The sequence below is a fragment of the Cuculus canorus genome, chromosome 16, assembly GCF_017976375.1.
Source record: "Cuculus canorus isolate bCucCan1 chromosome 16, bCucCan1.pri, whole genome shotgun sequence".
NCBI classification, from domain to species: Eukaryota; Metazoa; Chordata; class Aves; order Cuculiformes; family Cuculidae; genus Cuculus; species Cuculus canorus.
The window spans coordinates 7,916,916-7,943,978 of record NC_071416.1 but is presented as its reverse complement, the minus strand read 5'-3'; the positions used below and the strand labels follow the sequence as shown (position 1 = coordinate 7,943,978).

General features: G+C 50.6%; 1 protein-coding gene across 1 annotated transcript in view; it reads right to left on the bottom strand.

Annotated features, from left to right (window-relative positions):
- The window catches only part of CTNNBL1 (catenin beta like 1), a 47,441-nt gene extending 21,610 nt beyond the window's left edge, over window positions 1-25,831 (bottom strand). The window contains exons 1-11 of the mRNA XM_054081254.1: window positions 25,679-25,831; window positions 20,193-20,378; window positions 17,211-17,317; window positions 16,429-16,568; window positions 12,434-12,531; window positions 9,916-10,009; window positions 8,962-9,053; window positions 6,128-6,200; window positions 5,822-5,880; window positions 4,933-5,081; window positions 623-804 (exon numbers count right to left, since the gene is read on the bottom strand). Of these exons, the coding sequence (XP_053937229.1) occupies window positions 623-804; window positions 4,933-5,081; window positions 5,822-5,880; window positions 6,128-6,200; window positions 8,962-9,053; window positions 9,916-10,009; window positions 12,434-12,531; window positions 16,429-16,568; window positions 17,211-17,317; window positions 20,193-20,378; window positions 25,679-25,708 (1,210 nt within the window). The 5' untranslated portion in view covers window positions 25,709-25,831. The remainder of the gene's footprint in view (window positions 1-622; window positions 805-4,932; window positions 5,082-5,821; window positions 5,881-6,127; window positions 6,201-8,961; window positions 9,054-9,915; window positions 10,010-12,433; window positions 12,532-16,428; window positions 16,569-17,210; window positions 17,318-20,192; window positions 20,379-25,678) is intronic.
- Between the last annotated feature and the right edge of the window lie 1,232 nt (window positions 25,832-27,063).

Below are 27,063 nucleotides of genomic sequence, written 5' to 3'. Positions count from 1 at the left end.
CACAGCAACTGGCCCGGAACCTCAACATCCCTGGCAGCGCTTAAAGTTTCTTCCAAGCCAGTTATTAAGGAGATGAAGAAAGTATGTTACCAGAAGCAGGAGGGCCTGCCCCTAGGCTCAGCTCAGCACAAGGTCCTGCAGTAACACTTGACAGCAGATTTCTGTTAGAGCAGTTTTCCAAGGCAGAGAGGAAAAAAATAGACAAAGGGAATAAAAAAAAAAAAGCAACTTCAAAAGCATGCAGTTTATTTCTGCAGTGCCTGATGTTCATCGAGTCTCACTTCAGCGCTCAGAGCCAGGAAAACACTGCTTTTGAGGTGACATCTGTAGTTGCCTCATTACTCTTTTCAAAAGAGTTTTGCATCAAAGAGTCAGAGCTTCAAACAACAGCCCCTACAGGAGCGAAAGAACTTATTAACGGCACATGAAACGGGTTCACCAGGAACTGCTGACACCAAAACAAGCAGGGCAAGCGCATTACCCACAGCCAGCCAGAGCCAGGACCCGAAACCTGCAGGAGGGGCCATGAAGAGGCCGGTGATGCACCAGTCCCTCCTCAAGCAGGGGCTGCTCAGCCACTTGCTCCTCTGTGACAACAAGAGGTCTCTGGAAGCACGCTTACCTTCATGTTCTTTTTCAGTTGTTCCAACTTTCTTGATCTTTCTGGGGGATTTCATGAAGAGTGGGAAGATGGTCCGCAGGCCCAGGATGTCCACGAACTTGTGGCAGTTGTCTGTGCCCTCTGGCCCAATCATGGCATGGTCCAGCACCTTAAGGGCGCTGCTGCGGGAAATCTTCTTCTCTCTGCGAAAGAAAAGCTGTGAGTTAGACTTGCCAGGGGCATGTGGGCCACACAGCTTCAAAGACACAGCATGAACGGGGGAACGTATGGGACAAGGAATGGGTGAAGAGTCTGAGGACCAGCTCTACGCAAGATTGTTGGAGCGAGTCCAGAGGTGGCCACGGAGATCATCTGAGGGCTGGAGCACCTCCTGTATGAGGACAGGCTGAGAGAGTTGGGATCAATAAAGTGCAAACACACCAGAGTTCAGTCCCCTCCTATTGCCCCCCTGCCCACCCACAGGGTCCGCTCGCAGCCCAGACTCCCAAGCGCTGTGAAAATGCCTCCCTTTCGAGACCAGACTTTGCGAACCCCTAACAACATGCAAACTAAAACCACATAGATTTACACCGAGCTCGAAAGAAAGTCACGCTGCCCCGTGCAACCCAGGTGCTTCCCACGGGCATGATGTGGTTCTGAAGCCCTGTGCACAGCTGGGATGTGGCGCAGCAGCGGCGATGGCTTCCCCAGCACAGGGCAGCACAGGAGGGGCTACGCACCCCCACAGCCCTGCCCGAGGAGCTGAGAACAAAGTGCTCCTCAGGCCAGACAATGAGAAATGTTTTCAGGGGAAGTAATTGCATATTGATCAGCATTTAGGAAGGCTGCACAGAGCTGATCTCTGGAATATTCATTGGGCTGAAGTTCAGGCTCTTAGGGATCGATACCTGCCTGGCTGGGCTGTCGGGAGTTGATTTTATTTGAAATATTTATTCTGCCGGAGGGCAGGCAGTTCATCTTGGTCTCATCTGCGTTTATTGAGGGGACTTTTAGCTGAACACTAATTCAAACAGGAGCACTTGGGAGGATCAGCAAATAGGGAATGGCCTCGGTCTTCCCACGGAACTCTGCATCCCAACTTCATTTGCTAACTATCGCCTCTTGCTTTCCAAAACACCAGCACAAGCAGAATATTAGATTTCCCAGAGAAGCACTGCATAAAATGGTTTGGTTTAATTAACCAGGAGATTTAGTAACGAGACAGTCTAAGTTTCCACGGGGTCATTAGGAACAGCAGGACAAGAAAATATAAAGGGATTTTAATAACCATGAAAAGTGTCCTCTGCCATAGCTCCAGCCGAGCTCCAGGGAGCTGCACGCAGTTGTCCATTTCCCCCTGGTTTTGCTGTACAGGAACAAATGCTTCACCGAGGGTCGAGAAGAGCCTGGAGCGGCCACAGAGAAAAGAGTAGTGTGGCCCAAGTACTGTGCGCTTCTGCATGCTCCCTTTGCTGCCTTGGTCTCTGTGCATACATGCGCCTTCGCTTCAGAGCTGGGAAAGCCACATGTCATTTTTCCTATGCAACAGAGAATCTTCTTGACGCATCCCCTGGGAGCCGAACGGCTGCAGCTCCTCCAAACCTTAACACAATTGTACAGCAAAAGCAATCAGCCTCCTGTCAGCGTGCACGAGGGAACCGACAATGTGAGCCTGTTTTTCTCTCTTTTGGCTCTGTACAGTGAGCTGCAGTTCGGTTACCGAGGCGAGGCTGAGAGACTGGGTACTGAAAGCTGCTTCCTAATCTAAAAAGAACTGACTTTAATTCTGTGTGACACTGATAAACGTCCCGCTAGTGGCTACCACCTCAGTAAGCCACCTTATTTCTGACAAAGACACTCCACAAACTAAAGGAGCCTCTATCACCGCAGAGATGCAAATCAAGTAATTACACACAGCCACGCTCTCTACTTCAAAACTTCCTGCTTCGTTTCTGCTGTCATAGGCTCCGTCCTTCTCAACGCAGGCTTCTCCCGCAGCCCTCAGCTCACTTCTCACATGCATGTGTGGTGAGGAGGCCAACTGCCAGTCCCGCTCAGCACCACAGCTCTGAGACTGCCCAGCCCAGGACACAGCCGGCTGTGGACACGCATGGGAACACAGCAGTCCCCAAGGGTTCCTTTTTGGCCATTACCACCATCTCCGCATGAACCAGCAGAAGTTCACCCAAAACAACTTCGCCTTCCGCTGCTGGCCAGGCAGTTTAAGGTCCAGCCTATCAGAAAGCAGCCCTGTTTTCCTCACTGCTTACAAGAACCTCGAGCACGTTACATGCTCAGCTGAGAGATGCTCCACTGCTCTGCAGGTCTGTGCGCACGACCTTTCACAACAGCATAGCTGGGTTTGGCACACTGGGCAGCACGAGGTACAAAATGCTGAGTTCTCCAAGATGGTAACAGAGATTTAAGCCTGATATCTTTATCCTCACACAGCTTATCTATCTCGCATCATATCAATAAACTTCCAGCTTTGCGTATTTGTCCTTTCATCCGCACCGGCTGCGCTGCAATGATTAACCGCCTGCAGAGCTGAAACAGAAACCACCAGCTCGCTCTCCTACGTCTCTCTGGCAGAGAACACCAGCAGGAGAGAAAAATGCTCTGTCCTGCTTGTGGGCGAGGTGGTCAATCACCACCGAACGGCATTTCCAACCTTTGCTGTTTATCATGAAGGTACCAAGAAGATACAGAGGCACAATGCTCCCCTACAGCCATTGAGGGTCACAGCCTGTGGTTACCGAAGCTGCTCTAACAAAAACTGGGCATCTGTAAGACCTTTAAAGTACAGGCCAAGACAACCTCAAGTGCTAACACTAGTTAACAGAATTTACAGCCACTCAATACCTTCTGGATATTAAACTATGTAAAAAACCCACACGCAAACCAACACCGAAACAGTGCAGCTTCAGTAATCAGGCATTTGGCTTTGCTTGGTAGTTGGAAAGCTACAGGAACTCTTTTCCTCAACAGAGCACTTGGTTCAGCAGAGCTTTCTACCTTCACATCACACCATGACCTGCAAAAGCAAGAACCATCTGTGGCAGCATGACCAAAGCTTCACCTTCTTGAGTATCCACTTCCTAGTTTTCATCACCACAAACCAGTGCTTTCTCCTTAACCACCCCCTGGGCTCAACATAGAGCACAGGACTCTAACGCTGTTCATTCTTTCACTACTCCCTGCTGAGGAGGCACCACCAACTGTGGAATAAGTTAAGTTTCTAAGTATCAAGAGATTGAGGTCTTGGAAAACCCTTCCATCAGACATAGCTGCTGCTGGCAGTGAGGTCATGATTTGCCCTTCCCAATCCCTCCACAACTACTGGGGTGGGCAGGTGGAGTATCCAGTGAGGATATTTCCGGCTGAGGCCCTGGTACAGAGAATAAGCACCAGAGTCTAAAAAATGAGGAAAAAGCTATTAAAAATCCAAACACTGAGTCCCACCCACATGGCACAAGAGCTCCAAGTAATTAGTTCTGCCAGGCTAGCTCAGCAGCTTAGCACGGGCTTCCCTCCCGTTCTTAGTTTTGGAGCTTTTCTTTAATTAGCCTCAAGAAAACCCAGTGTTCCTATTTGAATAATCCATGCTTGGTTATTTATTCAGTTCCCTGCTGCTGCGCGTTACCCAGCCATGCACTGCAGGAATACATCATCACTGGTCGGGGTGTGCTAACCAGCCGCCGCAAACAGCAAGCACAGCCAGAAGCCAGACGGAGCCCCGCTGCGCCCATCCTGTGGCCAAGAGGAACCCGTTGGCTCAGAAGACAATTCAGCATCAAGCTAGGAAGCAGGAGTGAGGGGAGCAGAGAAGCCTTGGAGAGTCGCAGTGTGACAGATCATCTCACAAGAAAGAAGGTGTGCTTTTGCTCATTTCACAAAAGCAATTTTTGTATCAACATCCGCAAACATTCCCCAGCTCAGAGGAGACAACACAGTGAGGCCTGAACCAGGGAACAGAGGGAAGAATGCTTTCTCTAGAGACATCCAAAGGTTCTCTCTCACCCTCAGAGGGGTCATTTAAATCCTCAGAGGACTGGCAGCCTGACCTAGAGCATCCTTTCATTGAGGTGCCTGCCACACAGATCTGCCCTGCTCCTACAGCAACTGCCGGGGAGACCCCAGTTCTAAGGAGACAAAGCTAAAGACAAAAAAGTGAAGCTTCTGTGCCTGAGAAGGTCCAGCTACGTGCTGGAAAAACCCAGAAGACAAATATGATCACACAAACACTTTATAAACAGAAAGATACAAATGTCAAGCCAGAATGTGGGATGGTAAATCAAAAGCAGGCAAGAAAATCTCAAGTTATCTGGTACCTGAGCATCAGATTCATCAGCTGCAGGCCCTCGCCTTTGAGGAAGCGATCACGATTGGAACTGAGCATCAGGCAGGAGCAAAGGCAGTCAAACAGGTTCTCCATCATCTCCTGTTCTTCTGCCGTACTGGGGTTATGTCGTTTAAATACCTGTGTGACAAAGAAAGCCAAGTTACACCAAAGCAGAGGGCCCAGTTTGGTCCCCGCTGCTGATAAGAACTAACATACATGCCATTTTATATCACAAGCCGTCACCATCCAACACGTATCAGCCAGCAATCATACACGGCACTTGCGCATTCTCTCTCCTAACCCTGGTGCTTGTTTGGCCTCCCTGACTGCCCACCGACAAACACACAGTGTTGGAACCAAACAAGGACCATGCAGGGCCTCCAAAGGGGAAGGCAAACCTACTGACTGTGCTGCTCACAGAGGTATGTGGATAAGCTCGTTACCGGAGAACTCCTGGGCATGACACGTACCAGAGGAGCTCCTTCGCCTGCTGGCAGTGCTGCCTCAAGAAACATAAGGGAGCCAAGAACATATTTACCTTTTGCTGGCTCAAACGTGGGCACAACACAGCCAAGTGCTTGGAGATGGGAACGTTGATGATGGCCAAGTTCTAACTGTACCTATCTCCAACCTGCCAGGTAACCCTAACAAAACACTAACTTCTGTGTACCTCTACGCTAACATCTGTAAAGCAGGGATTGACCTCACTCACCAGGGATGACATAGTCATGTGGAAGTTACTCAGCGACTCTGCCACCACCAGGTATAAAGCACTGCTGTGCTTCAGCATCCTCAGATCGCTGGGATGGTACTACAGCCAGAGTCTGTTCCACCCACCAGAATCCCAGTCCCAGCAAGGGTGCAGGGGAATTACTCACAGATAACTGCTGAAGCAGCACATCGATTCCATCCAGCTCCCCAAGCAATTCTCTGTTGTCTAGACAGAAGTGGGGGGAGGGGGGAAAGAGAGAGAAAAATGAAGCCAACTGTCAGATTTTACAGCCTTCTAACACTGATACATCAGCAAACAAAATCGATAGGGCTTGACAGAGTACAAAAGCCGCAGCGAAAGAGAGGGCGCATGTGTACGCGGGAGAGTACACGCGCTGGAGAGAGCACATGTAGAGCTCTAAAAGGAGCCCAGGTCCCACTCCAGCAGAACAGATGCCAGCGGCACATCTCACCATCGCTGTTCTGGAGCAGAATAGCCAGCACCTCACTGCAGTACAGCTTGTTGGCATCAAAGGGCATCTTTGCCTGTTGGTGAACAAAGACCAAGAGACTCATCAGGGCACAGCGCTCTGTTTCACTGATTTGAAGAACACATTAATCAAGTCACTGAACGTTATCAGCAGCACTTAAAACCAAACACAAGAGCGGTAACTTCACAGGGTGCCTCAGTGACAGAGCAGCAGTGACTGTCCCTGATGTGGGGTGATGGGGTGCAATTGGGGTGGGGGGTGACTGTGTGTGCACCTGCAGTGAAACACAGCTCAGATCCCTCCCACTGTCCCACGCAAGCAGGTCTGACCAAGTTTGTTCGACCCTCCCAAGAACAGTCAGCTGTTTGCAATGGGGAATGTTATCCCTGTGATAAGTCTTCCATGACGTTCCGTGAGTGCATGGGCTGATCCCTGCTCTGAACAGCTGCCCTGTTACCAAAATCAGAGTCAGACAAAAAACATTCCCATGGCGTCACACGCACTGCAGCGATTTGTACACAGTCAAAATGCCACAGCCAGGAGAACACGACCTGGGATCAGCCTGCACAGCCACACAGCTTTGGTTTCATGCATTCCCTCCACACTCATCTGTTAAAAGAAAAACAACAAAACCAAAACACTGAATTTTGGAGAAAAAAAAATAAATCCCTGAAGTGGATTCAGAACTGGATCCAGTGTTTGTGCACGCTGCTAAAGCTGCTTCACCACAGAAACAGAGTAAACATTAACTGATCAAAAAGTAATGCCAATGCCAACATTTCATTGAAGGGATTCATAATACAATAAATAAACAAAACAATGTTAAAAATCATCCATTCCCAGCTATTTATGTTCCACTGTTCCGGAGGGGGGAAAAAAGGCAAGCAGCAAGTACCCGACTCAAACACCCCATTTGCCACCCACAGTTTCTACCCCAACACAGGACCGCTTGCAGCTCCACGGAGTGACCCTGCCCATGCGCCAGCCAGGTATCCCAACCAGCCACCAACAAAACAAGCACAACACAACTGCCAGGCAATGCAGAAACATGAATAGCGGGAAGATCCCTAAAGCTTTGCATTCCAAATGATCCCCAACCACTCTGGAAAGGACGGCGTTTACAGCAACCAGGTAACGCTTCCCAGGAATGAGTGGGATGGGAGGGGAAAGTGTGCAGTGCTGTACGGCTCTGCTGGCTCCGGCCACAGGCTGGACCAGCCGCTGCTGACCGCAAAGGTAAGGAAACCGCTGGGTTTTCTCAGTGCTGCACACAACATCAAACCCTGCTTATGCTTGGAGAAGCAAGATCTGAAGCTCTCCATCTGAGCTTCTCGAGCCCTTTCTGACAGTCAGAACACAACCTGAAATGCAGTCAGGAACAAAATCTACACTGTGCTGTGTGCCACATGTCCTCGCCGATACCTGGACAGACCCTGGATTTTAAAACTCGTCCTACAGACATTCTTCAGCAGCAAAGTGCTGAGATGTTGAGACCTGGTTTACCCTAAACACATCTGTTGGGGCAAGACATTCAACACCAAGCACCAGCAAGAGCGCAGGCACCAGGGAGTTTCTCCAGTCTCCCCAGGATGGCATGTGAGCCAGCAGGAGTGCTGTCTGGCCACACGTCCCCAGGCAGAGTTTACACTCAACAGGGCAGAGACATGGTGGATTTGGCACCAAGTTTCAAAGGCATGTCACACTCATGTTGTGGGGCACCAAGCAGGGAGATCCGCAACGTGATTGCTTTGCTTCCCAAGTCCCCAGGTCCTTCACCTGCCAGACCAATGACGAGGCGGCAGCCGAATCTACCTGCCTGGAATAAAATTAACGGCACTTTTTGCTTTTAAGCAAAAGAAATGTGATTGTGTTACTACCTGTAGTGAGGAATTATTGGTTGCTTCTGCTAATGAGTACCTGAGGGCACAGAGGGGCATCTGCAGGCTTTCAGAGCTGACAGAGTATTGCTGTGATGCAGAGGCCTTGTAACCATAAAGGCATTTCAGTGTGGAGGTGCTAAGACCTCACTAACAGTGTGAGGCAAAAGCCAGAACCTGGTGGTTAATGTTCCTTCCCTGGCCCTGCAAGAGACCTGAACCAGCCATTCCTTTCCTACAGTCTCTTCCAGGGAAGGTTCAGGCAGCTTTTCCCACAAAAGAGAGTTAAACTCTAACTTGCTGACACAGGATGCCAAGAACACCAAAAAGCAATTTTGAATTCAAAGGGCAGTAAAAGGAGTTCAAAGAAAAAGCCACCGCCAGCAGCGGTTAAACACAGTCATCACTTGAAACTCGGAGTGTTAGCGTTGTGGGAAGCAGAGGCATAAAACAGCCTTTATTAGCTTCCCTGCTCACTGATCAGCTTTTTACGTTCCTACCAGTCTTGGCCACAGACCAGAAATCCACTGCATAGGAACCACATGAACAGAAAAAGGACACTGTCAGCTGTAAGATGTTTGCAGTATAAAGATAAGACTCAACATTACAGATGCTCTTCCGGCAAACATTGCAGAACTGGGAGTACTTCTGTTCCCAGACTCGCGTCACATTGTGTAGAGCTTCTTACACCAAGCCAGCTCCTCTATTTTGCCTGTTCACAACAAGTTAAAAGGGAAACCCTTCCCAGTCTGAGGCGAGATTTGAACTCTAAGCATTCACAAGTGTTAGAACCTGTGACACAGACACCTCTGCACTGTCAGGAGCCAGCAATGAACAGCCGTGGGCTGCACACCGCCTCAGGCACACCAGCTTCCAGAGCAGCAGCCTGTCTGTTCTTATTGTGGTATCTCCCAAATGACACCAGGAAAACAGGCTCACCTTCAGCCTCTTGAGCAGCCACTGTGTGAGGCCTTGCTGCGCGGCTTCTGTGCACATCTCCGGCCGGAACTCTGCCATGTTCTCAACGATTGCTGGAAGAGAGGCATAGGACACAGACTGTTTTCCTCACCTGCAGCTTTGCTCAGGCCTGTTCCAGCATTGCTTTGCCAGGTCCTTACAAGGGCTGCGATGATCACCTCAAAGCCACACCTTATCCACAAAGCTGCCTTTCTTGTGAGCATTCTTCAGTTCAGGTCTATGCTGCTCTCTGTTTTCACACTGCCCACACAGCTCATCCTCACAGTGACACCAGCTCCAGCTGGAAGGAGCCCAGGATACATTCCCTTTGCTCCAGCTACAATTCCTACTGCACAACACTGAACTAAATACAATTCCCCAAACTCTTCTTTCCAGTCTCTCCTACTCTTCCAGTTCTTGGGAGATTACAGTCCCAACTGACTGAAAAGAGTGGACAATGGTCTAAACACTAGCAGTGACACACTGCAAAGCGGTTAGTGTGCTGTGCAAAGCCTAGGGAACAGGGACACAATGTCTGCTCACAGGAAATACAGATGCTTTGCTACACGAGAGTTAAATGTATTGCTGAGACCCAAACGAGCCTCCTGATGGAGCATGTGGGCTCACAGACAAGCACACAGCAACCCCCCTAGGTAGGAGAGAGCACCCTCCAGTGCTGTGCACAGGTGCAGCTGTGCATCCACACCGCCCTAAACAATTGCTTTCGGAAGGGGCACGTCAGCTGCAGCCACACAGCAAATGCTGGTTCCACGGACCAGGCTTTTCTGGGAGGGACAGCTCTGCTGGAAGGAAAGCTGCCCTGGGTCCTTCACCCAGGTGCTGATAGCTCAAGGGGAAAGGAGGCAAGGAATAAGAGGGAGGGATAACCCACCCCTGTGCACAAAAAACAGGAAAGGCCATGCAGCAGCCACTTACCCAATGTGTTGTGGACACCATCAGCTTCCTCTTTCACACTTTCATCCAGGCGCTCTAAATTCTGGACCAATAAGGCCACGACCTGGCCCTCCACCTACGTCCCCAGGGTCACGGGAAAGAGAAAGAGGTCAGAAAGACCGAAAAAAGGCAGATGAAGGAGAAAGAACGGGGGCAATAAATGATCCAAATCAATAAGCCCTACTGAAACATCCTGCCAGACAAACATCTCGCTCTAAATCTCAGAGGAAGCAAAGGATTCAGCAAGTAAATCTGCCACTGTGTTTGTCCTAATTAATTAAACAACTTTTGTGTTTCAGATTAAACACAAAAACACCTGGAGGAAGACATGCACCTTGTCACAGCCTTATCTCCTGACCCAGTCCGATTGATTTATAGTCCCTCAGAATTCTTAAGTGCAAGGTGCCCCGAGCCAGCACGGCCACATTGGCTGTCAGTTCTGCCAGCAGTCCCTCTCAGCTGCCCCTGCTGCTCTGCCCACGCTTCTGTTGCCTCTTCCACCTGACTGGGTACAGAAAGCTGATGAAACAGCGCTCACACCCACACACTTAAACCCAGAGGCTGAACGATTGTCAAGGAAGCGCTGCAGTTAAACTCTAGTACGGTGAACAGACAGAGCTGATGAAACCTGACAGATCAACCCACGTCTGCAGGTGGGGCCTCCTCACCCAAAAGCTGACACAAGAGGTGTTTGTAGAGCAGCAACTGTCCAGAGCCCAGCTGGACTTTGGCTGGCTTTCCATTGCGGATATACGCTGGGGGAAGTTAAACTGAACATTTCCAATCCAAACACTGACAACCAGCTTTGGGCTCTGTCAAAATATCCACTGGTGCAGCAGGCAGTACAATGACCTTCCCAGATACCCCACAACACAATACCCACCTTCCTGAAGAAAGAAAGGCAATCTAAAAAGCAGAAACCTAAGCATTTCCCCCCAAGAACGCCTGCCCTGTTTCTTTCAAAGAGGACAATAAAACCTCTACAACTTAGCCATTATCAGCAGGCTGGTGACAAGGAAAAGAGAAAGAACTTTGCTTGATTTACTGCCTCTTTCTACATTTTATAGAAAACACCTTCTCGAGCAGTTCCACTCCAGTGTTTCAGCCATCCAGCCATCCTTCCACCAAGGCAGAGTAATTAACAACAGCCCAGAGGCCAGCGGAGGAGCTCAGCTCCAGGCCACTGCCATTAACCTTTGGAAGGCAACATTATAGTGACTGGACAAGAAGGATTGTAGGAGAAAACAGAGCAGCCAAAGCAAACAAAAGAAACCCCCTAATTCTGTGCCTTTTGATTCCAACATAATCATTACTGAACAAGACACAGTCAGTGGTTCACAAATGCAGCGATTCACCAGCAGAAGCTGCCCAAAGGTAGGACAGACGTGTCAACCTCAAGTTTTGTGGGGCATCAGCTCTCTGGAGGCTTCTGCTCAATTCACATCCTTCTCTGCACCTGAGAAGTATTGAGCATCCAGTGCAAACACCAGGAATGGGGCAAGTCCATCATCACAGAGTCCAAGAGGCACTCAGACGGATGAACTAGGCAGGGAGCAATTCTGACCAAGCACTGCATCTTCCAGTGCACCATAGATCATTCTCTGGGGTCATTTAATCACAGAATCATGGAAAGGTTTGGGTGGGAAGGGACCTCAAAGCCCCTAGTTCCACCCCCTGCCGTAGGCAGGGACACCTCCCACTGGATCCAGTTGCTCCAAGCCCCATCCAGCCTGGCCTTGAACACCTCCAGTCACAATTGCTCTGGGCAGCCTGTGCCAGGGCCTCCCCACCCTCACAGGAAAACATTTCTTCCCAAGATCTCATCTCAATCTCCCCTCTCTCAGCTTAGTTCTCCACCCTTAAAATGCATGAGTTCTGTTCCACAAAATGCTTCAGGCTTTTACTCCTTGCTAAGGAAGGGGCATACCCTCACTGTAACAGATGTTCTAGCACAGATTTCGAGGTGTGAAACCAGAGCTCCGGGGTAGAAGACTCCTGTGCTCCTAGGCAAGAGGTGAGACAGATGCCACAATGGCCCCACTGCCCTCTAGAGAACAGTCTGAGCCCTGCTACAAACTTGAGGTCTTCATGGGCAAACAGAGGTCACCCTTTTCTGCCAGAAGGAAGAAAGATGCAAATCAAGCAGCTATTTTCCAGTAGACACTGCCCAAGCCACAATAACCACATCATTCCCCCTTTTTGCATGAAAAAAGTCTCCCAGCCTACACTAATTTTGCAATCAAGTGTGTTCCTTCCAAGCCAGACGTGGTGACAAGGTGCACAAACAACCCGCTCCCCGTCAGACATTCCATCAAAATACCCATCGCAGTCCCTGTCACAGCACTGCAGCTGCAGGACAGGCGGCTCTGCAGCCAGCTCTGAACGCCAGGCAGCAGGCAATAAACCCCAGGGCAGATGGAGCAGTGGGTCAGAGCATTCGCTGCAAGGCTGTGTGAGGCAGACGTCCAGGTGTTAAACGCAACAGGAGTTTACTACTTACTAGAGCGTCTATGAGGACTTCGGCTCCCTCCTCACTCTCATGGAGAGTATCGATGTCAGTCAGTTCTTGCAGCAGGTCTACCACGGCGATGGAAATATGTGCTTGGTGTTAAGGGCAACAACAGAGACAGACACATTTAACGTCAAAAGCTGATTATTTATGCCAGTGAGCTCACAGCATAACCCAGAACCACCAGGAATCCATCCCAGCAGTGGGACACAGGAGCAGTGGAACCAAGCGTGCAGAGACTGCTCCAGCAGACAGCCTGCATAAGCGCCAAAATCAGGGAATCCTAACAATTAGGAATTGTAAAAATCAAGGCGATTGCCTGCTTACTGTATCAGGTAATTTTACCGAGTTTTGATGACCCTGATGTATTGATTTTCTCAAATCACACTTGCTGGAACTGGTGTGGCCAGGCCCCCTCCTTGCATTGCCAGGTCAAATGTACGCAAAGAGAAATGAGTTGCAATGATCCGATTTGGGTATTCTGCTCTCAGCAGCGTCCCGCTAATCTGGTGCGGCACACACCTAACGAGGCCACTGCAGGAGGCAGGAGCCATCGCCCCCTTCTGCTGGGCCCAATTAGGGCTGCACGCTCCTCGAACCACAGCCCTCGCAGGAGCAGCAGAGCTTCTGCCAGCCTAATTTCTACTCATTAACTCTGGGCTGCAAAACACACGCTTCCCCCAACTGCAGCACAGCTCTCCTGCAGGACGAGGCGCACTCCACCTCATTAGAGCCACTCTCCTATTCTCTCAGACATGTTGATCAATCTGCCGCATCCCACGGGGCAGAGCAGGACACACCGCTTGCTGCGTGTCCTATAGAACAACTTTGTGATGAAGCTCTTTAGAATGCACAGGCCAACAGCCCGGCCTCCCTGGCCTCCCCTCTGTGCCGTTGCTCAGACAGTCAGGCAGCAGCAGCAGAAAGGTTTTCACGTACCTTTTCTTAGCAAGGTTCCAGTCATGACTTAACTCAGGGAGGGCAGAGCGAGCCACCTGTTGCAGGCCCAAGCTAACCCGTATCTGGGCAAGGCAGAAGACATGCAGCAGTAACAGATTCCACTGCTTTATGGATACTACAGCAATCCCTGACCCAACCAAAGCTATCTGGGTTTTTTCTGGATGGGGAGACATCACTTCCAGCTGCAACAGCCACCAGGAAGCAGAGAGAGGCAGTTACCCTTCACTGGGCAGACAGCCTCTCGCGACGATCCAAAGCAAAGGTGCCACGGTACGATTTTGAAAAGCAAGTCGGAATACAACTCAGTAAGCAAGTTAAGAGACAATAACCTGCCTTACATTTAGTCTGCAAGAAATCAGCTCTTAATTAAGAAAAGCTGGAGGAGCAGGTCAAGAGGAACCTCATGTTGTTCACCAAGCCCACAGACTGGCGCTGCCTGGAGAGGCAAACTCTGGTGATACAGCCACAGTCAAGACGGCAGTGCCACAGCTGTGACAAAGGCTGATCAGACTGCACAGCATAAGGAAGAGAAAACCAACAGGGCAAGAGAAGGGATTCTCACCTGCTGCGTCCTCTAACATGTAAAATATTTTTTTCATATGGGGCCTCTCCCAGTAAAAGCAAGACTTGACAGACTGGATTTCAGAGAGCAGAGGACCATGGAGACAGCCAGAGAGCAAGCATGTGATGTATGAGGAAAGAGGGAGGGAGCAGGGTTCGATCAACCCCTGGAAGAGAGGCTAGGGGAGGACCAGGCTGCAGACACCACTGCCTACCAGGTGCTGTAAAGACAACCAAGCCAGATTATTCTGCGAGTACATAGCAAAGAACTTGAGATAAGGAGCTCATCATGCAGGGCGTTCCAGCTGAGGGAGCTTCCACTGGGGTTTCCATCGAGAGTACAAGTTGTCCTATAAAATTTAGGAGACAGAAAAGCAAAACCTTACTCGAAGTTTTCCTGTCTTTCATTAATGAAGCTTTGTCAGTGATCATCTTTCATTCACACTTTGTGTACAACACCATGAATCATTCAGCAGATCACTTGCTCCCCCCAGACTCTGCTTTTGTCTCCTTGCAGAAGTCCCACCAGACACTACATTGAAATCGCTCCTGAAGAGCCACACGTTTCATTCCCTCCTTGAAATACTCATTTTTAAAATCTTTTTCCATTTGTTTAAAAGCTGGAAAGGGAGCAGTTCAGGCTTCGGTTTAGATGCTTCCCCTTGGCAGTGTTTCTGTCCTGTCCCCAGCAGCTGTGTGCAGAGCCGTTCCCACAGCCCATGTCCTGCTTTCAATGGATCCAAACCCATTTCAGCAGTTCTACAATGAGAAATAGATTTTCCCCAAAATTGCAATTCACAGGCCAAGTTTCTACCCGTAAACTGACAGGCAAGTGGCAAACCAATTAAAAAGAGCTCACAGAGGAAATGGTGATGAGTCCTTGACAGCAGCAGTGACCCGAGGACACAGCTTTTCACGGCTGAAAGGACAAAGCAAGCTGCATCCCTGTGCTCTCCAGCTACGCTCCAGCTCTGCCATCCCAGTCAAAATCCCCACGGTTTCTATTTTCCTTGTGAATGAGAAATTCAGTGGAAGCTTTCAACACCACACACAGAGGACAAAAAGCCTGCGGTGTCTGATGAAAAATATAAGAGATGGAGCTATGGCAGCCGTGGAACTGGTTATGGGTGGTGGGTGTTCCCATCGTGCAGCAGTAAATCATTCCCAAACACTTCAAGAGTCATTTCCAGGACAGGTCACAGACAAGGAGCACTGCAGTGGTCGCTGGGGCAGGAAGATGCAAGTCAGAACACCCAGAGACACACGATAGGTCTTCTGATGTAACCTGCTAAGTGATACAGTATTTATGCTTTGGTTTTATCTTCTGATCATTGCACCCACTCAGAAAGAACGAATTATGAATTCTTAATACGCATCACTACAGGAAAAGAGCTAAAAAAAGAAAACCAGCATCTGTGTGTCAGCCCACAACATTTAGCTCTTAACCATCTTTTAACAGAGTTGTCTCAAACCCCTCAGAACCGCTGGTGAGAATGATCTACCTCCTTACAAGAGAAGAAAAGAAGTAAAGAATAAATCACTTTCCTAAAGTCATGAATCAATAAAGAGCAAAAAGAAAAGCCTGCTCTAGTCCCAGGTTTAAGCCCTGGCTCTCCCCAGTCACACATGTCAGGACCCAGACACACGATCTCTCAAATCATGTCACGATTGTTCAGTTAATCCACCGTACAACAGGCAATGCAAGCTAAGCTGTGCTTTTAAAGACTACACAACTGTAAAGCCAGGCACAGTTTTATTTATCAGCTGGCAGCAAAGCACCCAGGCAGCAGGATATCAAAAACCTGACTGGTTTTGTTCAAACCTGCCAAAATCTTTAACGGCACAGAGACACAACTCTCTCCGAGATGTCCTCAGATCTCCAGAGGAGCAGGAGGCAGGTGCCATGGGGATCAGGTGCAGCAACACAAGAACTAACAGCACACGGGAATGTCAGCCAGAGGGGCTACCACAGCCTCAAGCTCTGAGTGTACCGAATCAAAGGCACAGACACAAGAAGAATTCAACTCATTTACACGCTCTGGTGTAGCGCTGCAGTGAGCTGAAAGCAAACAGTTGAGAGCGTGACAGCTCAGCAGAAAGGGGTAAAGGAGTTCCATTTCTCCCGGGGGCTGTTCCAGACCAAGCCTGCACACAGTTCAAGGCTGCATGCCACTCAGCCCGTACTTCAGCTTTTCCTGCATTGTTCACCTGCTCCCACTCTAACGCAGCTACTCTGACTTAGATGACAGATCCATAAAACAAGAATAACAGCACTGAAAGAATTCCAAATCAATATTGCTTGGACAAAGAAGGCTTTCACTTGAAAATAAAAAAAGAAAAATTCAGTGCAGCGGGAAAAAAGAGAAAAACATCCGCAGGAGGCTGTGAAAGCAGGATATAGGGGATTAGGGAGAAACCTGTAGAAAGCCTCTCTCATGAGAGCTGTGTTAACAACCCAAGGATATCTGTGTTGTCGTGTCCCAGCAGCCCAAGAAGAGACTGCACAGCATTCAGCTCCACCAGCAGGTGATACAGGTCCGGCATCGTCGCAATCACGTGCATCTCCTGAATGATGTCATTTAAATCCAGCTCGGATTCCATGAACCTGAGGCCAGACAAGAACAGTTAACGAAAAGGCTAAAAGCACATCCATTGTGCTCAATGATGGCATGAAACCTTTCAAGATTTGGAAAGCAAAAAACACAGCAGCCCAGGATCTCCCCTTTCAGAACATCTCACATCCCTAACCACTTGCCTGGCAGTGAGGAGGCGGCAACAACTCAGGAGCCCCTGGGAAGGGAGGGAACTTCAGCAGGGATGGAACTGGGACAGCACCTCAGTGCCTGTCCCTGAGAGCCCAACCACGTACTTGGGTACCTCATCCGCAGGCAGCGAAGCCGTATTGAACTTGTGCACTCCCAAAACAAACCCCACATAAACCGAAGCCTTGGTACGGCAGTTTCACAATAATGTTAACAACAGCAAGAATTTAATGCGCTAGAAGTTTCCCGTCATTGCCAATTCCTCTCTTCATGCTGCAGCCATGCACCAGCCACCACCCGAGCCTCAATATCGCCACTTTTAATAGACAAACTGAGTCACAAACAATTCAGCAGAACACCATGGCAATAACTGCTGTCGCATGCACCTTCTGTACTGGAAAACATTTGTAGCCGAGAAATGGATTTAGGGCTGAAACCTAAAAGCAAAGGAAAAAGGATAAGAGAGGGGCCGGGCACACTCTTACTTCTCTGGGTTGTCGGGAAACTTGATCCGCAGCTCCTGGTTTTTGTAAGATCTCTTCTCAAAGGTGAGAATCATCTTCTTCACTGAACTTTCATCCAAAGGTTCATCCTAACCACATCAGAAAAGTCAGAGAACAGAGCTCAGCGTTTGGGCTGGAAACCTCACTCAGCACACATACCATAGAGGTCTCACTGCTGCCCAAACTGAGACTCCCCCTGCCACCCACTCATGGATTTCTTCCTCTCTGACCCGAGCCTGTGCCCCAAAGTGAATCTCTAGAAATCCAGTTTTATGAACTAGGGCTTTACCAAGGGAAGGTCCCTGGGAAGTGAACCAGGAGAGCTCCCCTACACCTCCTGAAACCAAGTATCAACAAAATCCAAACCCCTTTGAATGGCCCATCTGCCTTGAGCTGTGCTCAAGGTGTACCAAGGCTTTGGCTGCCGACACATTTGCCTGAGCAGCTCACGCCCACGGCAAGTTCTTTTTGTGTCATTTCTTTTTGCAGGGCTACGTTTAACTGCCCTGGGTTTACGCTCTCTGCTATTCTCCTCACTCGGATAAGCTTTCACTCTTGTTGTAAAGTCTTTTCCTAAAGAGGGGAAAAAAAAAAAATAGAAAAAAAAATCAATATTTCACTCTAACGCTTTCCTCTTAAATTCTCCTCGTGTTTTTCGCTGGCATCACACATTTGCTGCACAAATATCACCTCAGCCACTCTGACACCTACAAACACAAAGCTGTTATTTCCTCTGTTTCACGATTTTAATGCAGTCCTTTTAACAAAACACTAGCGATACTTATTTCCTTGTGTGCCCTCTTCCCTCTCCTCTGTTTGATGGTTACAGTCACATTAAAGAGAAGTTCTCAAAATAAAAACCAAACCAGGCCCCTTCCCATCTTTAGCCATGTTTTGTGCCCCACCTCCTGTTCAGGATTAAACCAAGAGCTGCTCCTGCTCTGGATATTCTTTCACTAGTGATTCAGCTGCAGTCTTGTGCAAGAGAAAATCCCCGTTTCTTCGGTCTCCATTACTGCAACACCACTAGCCCAACCCTTCCATTATTGAATTCTCAATATTCCCAAGCCCAACCTGTCCTAGTGCCATCCTGCCCATGTCATCATCCTGCCCAGGTAATCAATACTACAGTGCCCAAAGCACATTCCCCCTGAAATGGGATCGCAACCTACATGGATGCTGTCGCTCCTGCTGACACTGCTTCCCTCTGTTGATTCAATTCTCTGCTTTTTCTAACATCTATCACTGCAACACCTCCGTTAGCATTGGCTCTGTACATTGCATTTCATTTGCATTCAGCGTTGCAAGGAAGCCAGTCTGTAGGCTTCCTCCCCTCGAATTCACCGGTACAAAGCACCCTTGGGTGGCGCTTACACTGACTGCATTCCAAGATCAGAAATAAGAGATTCTGGTTCTAAACAAACCTTAGATTTCCAGCCCCTGCAACGCCTGGATGGGAGAACGTTGCTTGACAAAGGTGAGGGCCTTGTGCACTGCAGGAACCCACCTGCAGTGGGTTGCAGAGTCCAGCCAGTCTAGAGGATTCCTGGCTACATACATGCATCTCCACCAGAGCTCAAATGCTACAGAAATCCTGCATTATCCTCATTGCATCATGGAATGGGTTGGGTTGGAAGGGACCTCACAGCCCATCCAGTCCCACCCCCTGCCAGGGGCAGGGACATCTCCCACTGGATCAAGGGCTCCAAGCCCCATCCAATCTGGCCTCAAACACATCCAGGGATGGGGCAGCCACTACTGCTCCGGGCACCCTGTTCCAGGCCCCCCCCCCCCCCCATTGTGAAGAATTTCTTCCTAATGTCTAATCTTAATCATCCCTTCCAATTTAAAGCCATTCCCTCTAGTACTATCATTACAGGCCCTTGAAAAAAGCCCCTCCTCAGCTTTCCCAGAGCCCCTTTCAGTACTGGAAGCTGCTCTAAGGCCTTCCCGGTGCCTTCTCTTATTCAGGCTGAACAACCCCAACTCTTTCATCCTGTCCTCATACAGGAGGTGCTCCAGCCTTTGCGTCACCTCCATGGCCTCCTCCAGACCCATTGCAACGGTTCCATATCCTTCTTACGCTGGGGATTTCAGAACTGAATGCAGGACCCCAGGTGGGGTCTCATGAGAGCAGAGTAGATGGGGAGAATCCTCTCCCTTGCCCTGCTGGCCACGCTTCTTTTGATGCGGCCCAGGATACAGTTGGCCTCCCAGGCAACTGTGCAACAGCCCAACACCAAAACCAAGGGAGAGTTTAGAGACAAATGCTAGCAATGCTGCACACAAAGCACAGTGCTATCATACACACCCACACGACTCTGCGGTAGTGAACATCACCTGGGCTTTTATCACACAGGACACAGCCAGCAGGAAGCAAATATCTCGTAGATTTATACCAATCCATGTGTCACATTTATAAAGTGATCTTTTCCCCAGCCCTTGGCAGAAAGGCCAATGCTGCATTGGATTTCTGTCTCCAAGGCTTGAAATCATTTACCCTTGACAGCCACTGCCCCCCTCCTCCGCCCCACGACCTCTCCTGTATAGAGGAATGTTTGCGTATTTGCTGTGCTGCACAGCTACAGTGCTATCGCTATAAGATCTCCTCGGAGCCTTCTCTTCTCCAGGCTGAACAACCCCAACTCTCTCAGCCTGTCCTCGTATGGAAGCAGGAATAGAGGGGCAGGCCTCTATTCTCAGCCTAAACCAGAGATCAGGCTTGAAAGCTCTCCCCTTCCTTTCACTCTCCCCTTTAAGCCTCCGAAGGAGATCCCCGAGAGGCCCGTTTGAATTGTGAACACCTTGCAGAGCAGGAAAGCACACTCAGAACATGAAGCCCTACAAGGCACATGAAAATCACCCATTACCCTCATCACCTACATGGTACAGAATGGAAAGGACGGAGATGCAAATGTTTTTGCAGATTCCTCACGTCTCCCCCTTCCCACAGGACAGATTTACCTCTTCTTCTTCCTCTTCTCCATCCCTCTCAATTATCTGAAGAAGTTTCTTCTTTTCATCATCCGTCTCCTCCTGTGTGGACTCCTCCTCCCGGTGCCGACTGTGCTCTCGTGCAGTGCCTTGTTTCCGACGGGCTTTGATTTCTTCCTCCTCTTCATCACGGGGCCTTTTTGTCCCTCGGTTTGGCTAAAGGCAGAGAAAGAAGGTAAATGACCAGGGGGCTTGTGTGACCCTTGCAAACCAGAATGCAACATCACGAGACGCTGCGGGAACTCTTACAAGGTGCTTAAAACATTTACTTACACGAGGCCTAACAATACCGAGAGCCAGAAAGGAAATTAACTTTGAGACACGGAGCATGGCACCAGCAGACAAATGGCTCTGACAAGGGCTGTGTCAACATCCTACCTTGTTTGATCTGGGAACACAATTTACGGGAGAACACCTTCACAGCAGCACAGCGCAGCTCTGTGCAGACCAGAAGGGCCCAAACAGGAACGCTCAGTGGCTCAAGCGCTGCCGCCCTCAGGAATTGGCTGAGCCAGCTGAGCCACCCTCATGCTTTACAAACAGGTGAGCAATGGGCTCCAGTGCAGAGCCAGGAAAGGTAATGTTTTACCTACCCAGTGTTCAAGCACCCACTGAATCCCTTTGCACATCCTAATTCCCCTTGACCACTGGAATGCAGAATCAGAGCTCAGTTCAGAGCACGTGGGACACGAACATCATCGCTTGCTGTGGTTCTGCAGGGGCCTGGCACCAGAATAAGCACTGCTTGCACCTCTCTGTTGGCTGGGAACAACCTGCTATTTCATTCCACAATTTCTATTTAATTGACAAAATTAAAGATAATTTGCCAAGGACAAGGAAAAGTGCATTAACCCTAATCCCATGTTTTAATTTAGGCAAAAAAAAAGGGATGATGCATCTGCAATAGATGGAAAAATTCTCTCCCTTCAGACTCTGCGAGGATATTAAATGTGGTCTCTCTCATTTGTTTGAAGGACAAATACGCTGGCACAGGAGTGCTCCATGCTCCATAACTTCAGGAAAACAAAGCTCAATTCTCTCCTGTTCAAACGGAGCCTGTGTGTTACAAACAATGGAAACGAGGAGAAGAACACTTTTACTTTCAAGCAGCCACATCAACGGTTTCATAACCCCTCCCCTCTGGCATTCGTTCCCCGTATTTCATAAAACATGACCTGGCAGAGCCACAGTTTCTCTGCTTTGTGGGTCTTTTTCTCTCAGGGTCACATCACACTCTCACCAACACAAGTCCTGCCTTTCTAACAGAGATTTGGGCTGTTGGGTCTGATTCAAAGGAAGCTGCGGAGGGAAGAGATGACAGTGCCATTCCCCAGCCAGATCCAGAAGCATGGGCGCCAAGGGGAGTATTCCCAGCTCCCCAGCAGCTTGGGACAGCAACAAATCTTGCAGGCTCAGAAGGCGAATCCCACTGTGATTCTGACTACAGTGTCCACGGTGCCAAGCCGCTACAGCTGCTTCTCTGCCCAGCCCAGCAAGCAGTTTGGATTGATTTGCCTCAACACGAATGAAGAGCCAGCAGACGAGAGCTCTGCTCTCAAGAAAACAGCTTTCAGTAGAGAGGTAACAACACAAACCAAAAGCAGCTCCCTGCAAACGGCCCTCAAAGCATTAACTATGATGAGAGGAAACAAACAGCCAACTGCCCAGAAGCCTGTCACGTTTTCAGGGTTACCTGCAGTCACCACTTCAAGGGGGAAGCAGAACCAAGTCTCCCAGACAACACAACAGCACAAATTAGAGCTCCGGGTGCTGGCACCCAGCTAGAGCTGTTCAGGTTTGGTTATCCATCTCCTCTCTCCCTGCACCTCCTCTGCTGCTGCCTTTACGGACTGTGCATTCCTGATCCAAAACTCTTCTGAAGTGCTGCCTTGCTATCTGAAGCGGTTGCTCACCTTGTAACTCAACAGCTGCACAGCAGAGCAAACCCACAGAGCCTGCAAAATGGATTTGCTTGGAGGGCTTTGGATGGGGTTTCTGGGTTGGGTGGGGTTTGGCTGTTGTTTTTGTTTAAAGCAGATTCCCATTACTTATCGTCCTGTACATTACAATACAATTTCAAATAGATCCATTTGGAAGCAAAGGTGTCACTGTCACATGCAGTAATTCAACCCCTCCCCAGCAACTGGCAACGCAATAAGGAAAAGAACAAGAAAAAAAGTGCCATCCTGATCACATCAGATCTCACCAAATGGAGAGTTTAAGTAGCTGACATCTATAAATTGCAAGAAAGCAAATTGACACCAGCAGGCAGCAATGGGAGACTTGCCCCACTGTTTCACCCTGGCTGCGGGCAGCAACTGCCGCATCCTAACCCTCCCAGACTGGCTGCGGCTGCCAGAGCTGCGGGAACACGCCATGTCCAGCCACATCCCACAGGACCAGCCCAGAGTCCAGCAGCCAGAACAGCCCCATCTTGGCACGGAGCCACAGAGAGACTGTATGGCAGACAAGAACGCTTTGCCAGGGCCCGCAGGCTCCCCAGGCAGGGGGCACACCTCGATGCCAATGTGAAGTATCCTACAGAACCCAAGAACGCGGTGTTCAGGGCCCCAACTGAAGACCCAGTAATGGAGTTTTGCATGACTAAGATATCAGCTTTGTAAGTAACCCTGTTCCCGTGAAGTGCAGGAATTATTTGTGAAAGAAATCTGGAATAAATCCTTGGAAGCACTGAGCTCCAGGAGCAAGGCAGAGCTGAGCACTGTGGGCAACACTGAGACAGCGAGTGCTCCTCGTTTGACCCGCAGGCAGGACAAGAGCCACCAGCAACAAGTCTGTAAGTTGCCAACACCCTGCTCGGCTGAGCTCCTCTGCCAACAGATGCACCCATCCCATAGATGATCCACAGTGCATCACCCACGCCAGCAGCAGCAATCCCCATGTGCCCCCACCAACACACAGGGATCCATTCCAGGGCAACCCACTGGGTGACCGCCCAGCTCAATGCAGCCAGACCTTATCCCATTATTTACCACTTCTTTTGTTGTTTGATTTTACTAATACCCCATTAAAAATGAGCAGTTTGTAATGATCGCTCACAGTGGTGAAATCAGCATTTAATTGGAATTACAATAATCTCCCTTATTCCCTCCCAGGACAATTGGAAGATCTCTGAAAGAAGGGAGATGGCTTTGTCCCCTTAATTACCCTCTGTAATCAGGGCTGTCCCCTCAATTACACTCCTTAATCAGGTCCCTGCGCAGGCGCTCTGGGCAGAGCAGCAACAATATTTAACCATCGCTTTGGACCATCTGCAACTGTTTTGCAGCAACACATAAACTTTATGGGTTCCGGAGCTCTGTACAAACCACCAGGTGCTCTCTGATCATATTTTTTTGTGCCAGAGGTCCCTTTCCAGCTCCGACAGACACTTGGTGTGGAACTGGTGGCGCAGAACCTGGCATTGCCCATGCCGGGTTCAGTGCCGGGGGAGAACATCTCGATGGAACCATGGCACAGATGAGGTGTTTAAAGGAGGGATAGCCAAAGCAATACAAGAGAACAGCAATTATTTGGGTTGTACTGAGGGAAGCAGAGAAGAGACCAGAGGTGCAGGTCACCTGGCACCCAGCTTGCCTGTCCAACAGTGGTGCCACCGCTCAGCACCGATGGGCCAGGAGCCTGCTGCCCACCCAGGGCAGGGAAGCAGCTGGAGCTGCACTCCAGGTGCTTTTCAACACCAACCAGAAGCTGAGAGCAGGACAGGAGCTGCTGCCCAAGCCTCCCTGTTCCCAGGAGCTGCAGGCAGGGCAGGGAGCCTGGTGCAGCACTCACTGCGGCACTGGCACCGCGAAGTCCTCTTGTTCCGAGTTTTACCCATTCAGTGGGCAAGAACGTCTGCTTCTGAAATGATACAGGTGGGCACCTGCTCCGCCTGTCCCTGTGCGAGCCATGGCAAATGCCAGCCTCATGCAGGGGGGAGGCAGCCAAACCTCTCATTTCCAGCCAGATGTACCCTCATAGAAGGAAACTCTTCTTCCCAGAGTCAGAGCTATTTATCTGCCTTCTGCTCCTCCACTTCTTCCACCTGCATGCTGCATTCTCCCCAGCTCTGGGGGCGAGAATTCACCGACTATGAAATCTGTCCCCTCCTCTGAAGCACTGTCTCCCTGCTGCCACAGGAACCACCCCTATCCAGAGCCCAGACCCGGGAGGGATCCTCCAGAAACCATTTCAGTCCTTGGCCGGAAGCTGCAGAACCTTTGTTCCTGCAGCAAAGAACAATTTCAAGAAGCAGGAAAAGAAATTAAAACCACAACGCTCAGAGGCATTTTCTTCCCTCTGGCGCAAAGAGCACAGCCTCGCACTGCCAGACAACCACACACACCCCGGTACAGACGACTGATCCAGCGGGAACATGGATCAAGTCCAAGTGACCAAAGCAGAGCAGATGTGTGCTTTCCCCTAGCACAGAAGGCAACCCTGCAGAGTTGGCATTTTCAGAGCAAGAGAAAAACCAACAACCAAAAGCCCACATTAGAGCCAGGTTGAGAAATGAGAACAATGAGACCAAACAGGTTCTCCTTTCTGCACCTGAGCTGTGGAATCACACCTGCACCCCAGAACGAGGAAAGGACAGCACCACCAACCACAGCTAAGGCACAGGAGAGTAAAGAATCACAGGGTCAGGAGAAGTGAGTCCTCAATCCCTACTCTTCTGCAGAGAGAATGGCGCCAGCGGAAGAACTGGGGACCGGGACCCGCCAGACAAGGGCAGAGGCCCTGGGAGAGAATAAGACAATCACAAAATGGTTTGGGGTGGAAGGGACCTCAAAGGCCATCTAGTTCCACCAACACACCGAGCCGAGGAACAGTTCTTTCCACGCTGGCACCAGAGCAGCGTTGTTGGGACCATAGGGTGGCTGGGGCTTCTCAACATAAAATCATGGAATGGTTTGGGTTGGAAGGGACCTCACAGCCCATCCAGTTCCATCCCCTGCCATGGGCAGGGACACCTCCCACTGGACGAGGCTGCTCCAAGCCCCATCCAACCTGGCCTTGAACCCCTTCAGGGATGGGGCAGCCTCTACTGCTCTGGGCAACCTGGGCCAGGGCCTCCCCACCCTCACAATAAAACATTTCTTCCCAAGATCTCATCTCATCTCCCTTCTTTCAGCTCCAATCCGTTCCCCCTCCTCCTCTTCCTGCCCTCCCTGAGCAAGAGCCCCTCCCCAGCTTTCCTGGAGCCCCTTTCAGCACTGGAAGCTGCTCTAAGTTCTCCCCAGAGCCTTCTCTCCTCCAGGCTGAACAATCCCAACTCTCAGCCTGGTCTCGTACAGGAGCTGCTCCCACCCCCGCATTACCCGCGGCCTCCTCTGGGCTCGCTGCAGCAGCTCCACGCCCTCCCTGCGCTGGGGCCCCCGGGGCTGGCCGCGGGGCTCAGAGCGGAGCAGCGGGGCGGGCAGACAGGCAGACACCCCCCCGCACCCCCGTACCTGATAGCTGAGCAGCTCCCCAACGTCCATGGCCGCGGCCGGCAGCTGCGCCGCGCGACACCGCGCCGTAAAACAGGTTAGCCGGGACGCGCCACGCTGTCGTATATGGAGCCGGGGGAGCCACTCTGCCGGAAAGCGAACCCGGGAGGGACGCTGCCGCAAAGCGAGCCTTGACCCGCCACACTGCCGGAAAACGAAGCGCGGGCGCCACGCTGCCGCAAAGCGAACCCGGAGGGATGCTGCCGTAAAGTGAGCGACTGGGCGGTGCCACACTGCGGCAAAGCCGCCCGGGGGTGTAAAGGCGTCTGGGGGAGGGCGGGGGTCAGAGAGCAGGAGTTGGGGTACTAGTCCTGATCCACTGGATCCAAACTCCGGGATCCAGCCCTGAGTCCCTGGGATCCAGCCCTGATCCCCTGGATCCAGCCCTGGTCCCCTGGCATCCAGACCATGGGATCCAGCCCTGACACTGCAGGATCCAGCCCTGATTCCTGGCATCCAGACCCGGGGATCCAGCTGTGACCCCTGGATCCAGCCCTGACACCCCAGGATCCAGCCGTGATCCCTCAGGATCCAGTGCTGACACCCCAGAGTCTAGCCCTGATACCTGGGTCCAGCCCTGATCCCCAGGATCCTGCCCTGACACCCCAGGATCCAGCCCTGACTCCTGGATACAGCCTTGATCTCCCAGAATCCAGCCCTGAGCCCTGGATCCAGCCCTGACACCCTAGGGTCCTGCCCTGACACCCCAGGATCCTGCCCTGATCCCTGGATCCAGCCCTGATCTCGCAGAATCCAGCCCTGACCCTTGGATCCAGCCCTGACACCCCAGGATCCAGAGCTGGCCCCAGAATCCAGCTGTGACCTCCTTAAATCGGAGGCATCAAACACAGTGCCTTGTTGCGATCCATTTTCCGTACCCTGCGGATGGTTCCTGGGCTGCAGCGGCTGTGCCGGCGCAGGAGCTGCTGCCGGTGGTTATTGACAACATTTCTATTTATACACAGTGTCCTTGACCGCTGCCGCCTCGAACCGCAGCCAGCACCGAGCAGCCACGGCTGCCGGAGGGGTGTGCGGACCCCTCGGAGCCCGTGCCTCGCTGGGATGCAGAGCCGCAGGCAGAGAGAAGCATCCTTCAATTTAACAAATGGGAATAATTAGAAGAGAGTCAACTTGGCCAGAACCTGACTGAATTTATCTCGATGATGCTTTATAAACAGCTTGGAGCCCAAACCGTTTTTCATACCTCAACGACTGTCGCTGTCGCGCTGTTATCTCGGCAGGAGTCATGAAATTAAAAATATATATAATGTTTGCAGAGAGGCCCCTCGCATCCCCGGTGCTTCAATAAAACACAGGAGATCAGTCACACCGCAATTGCCTCCCCT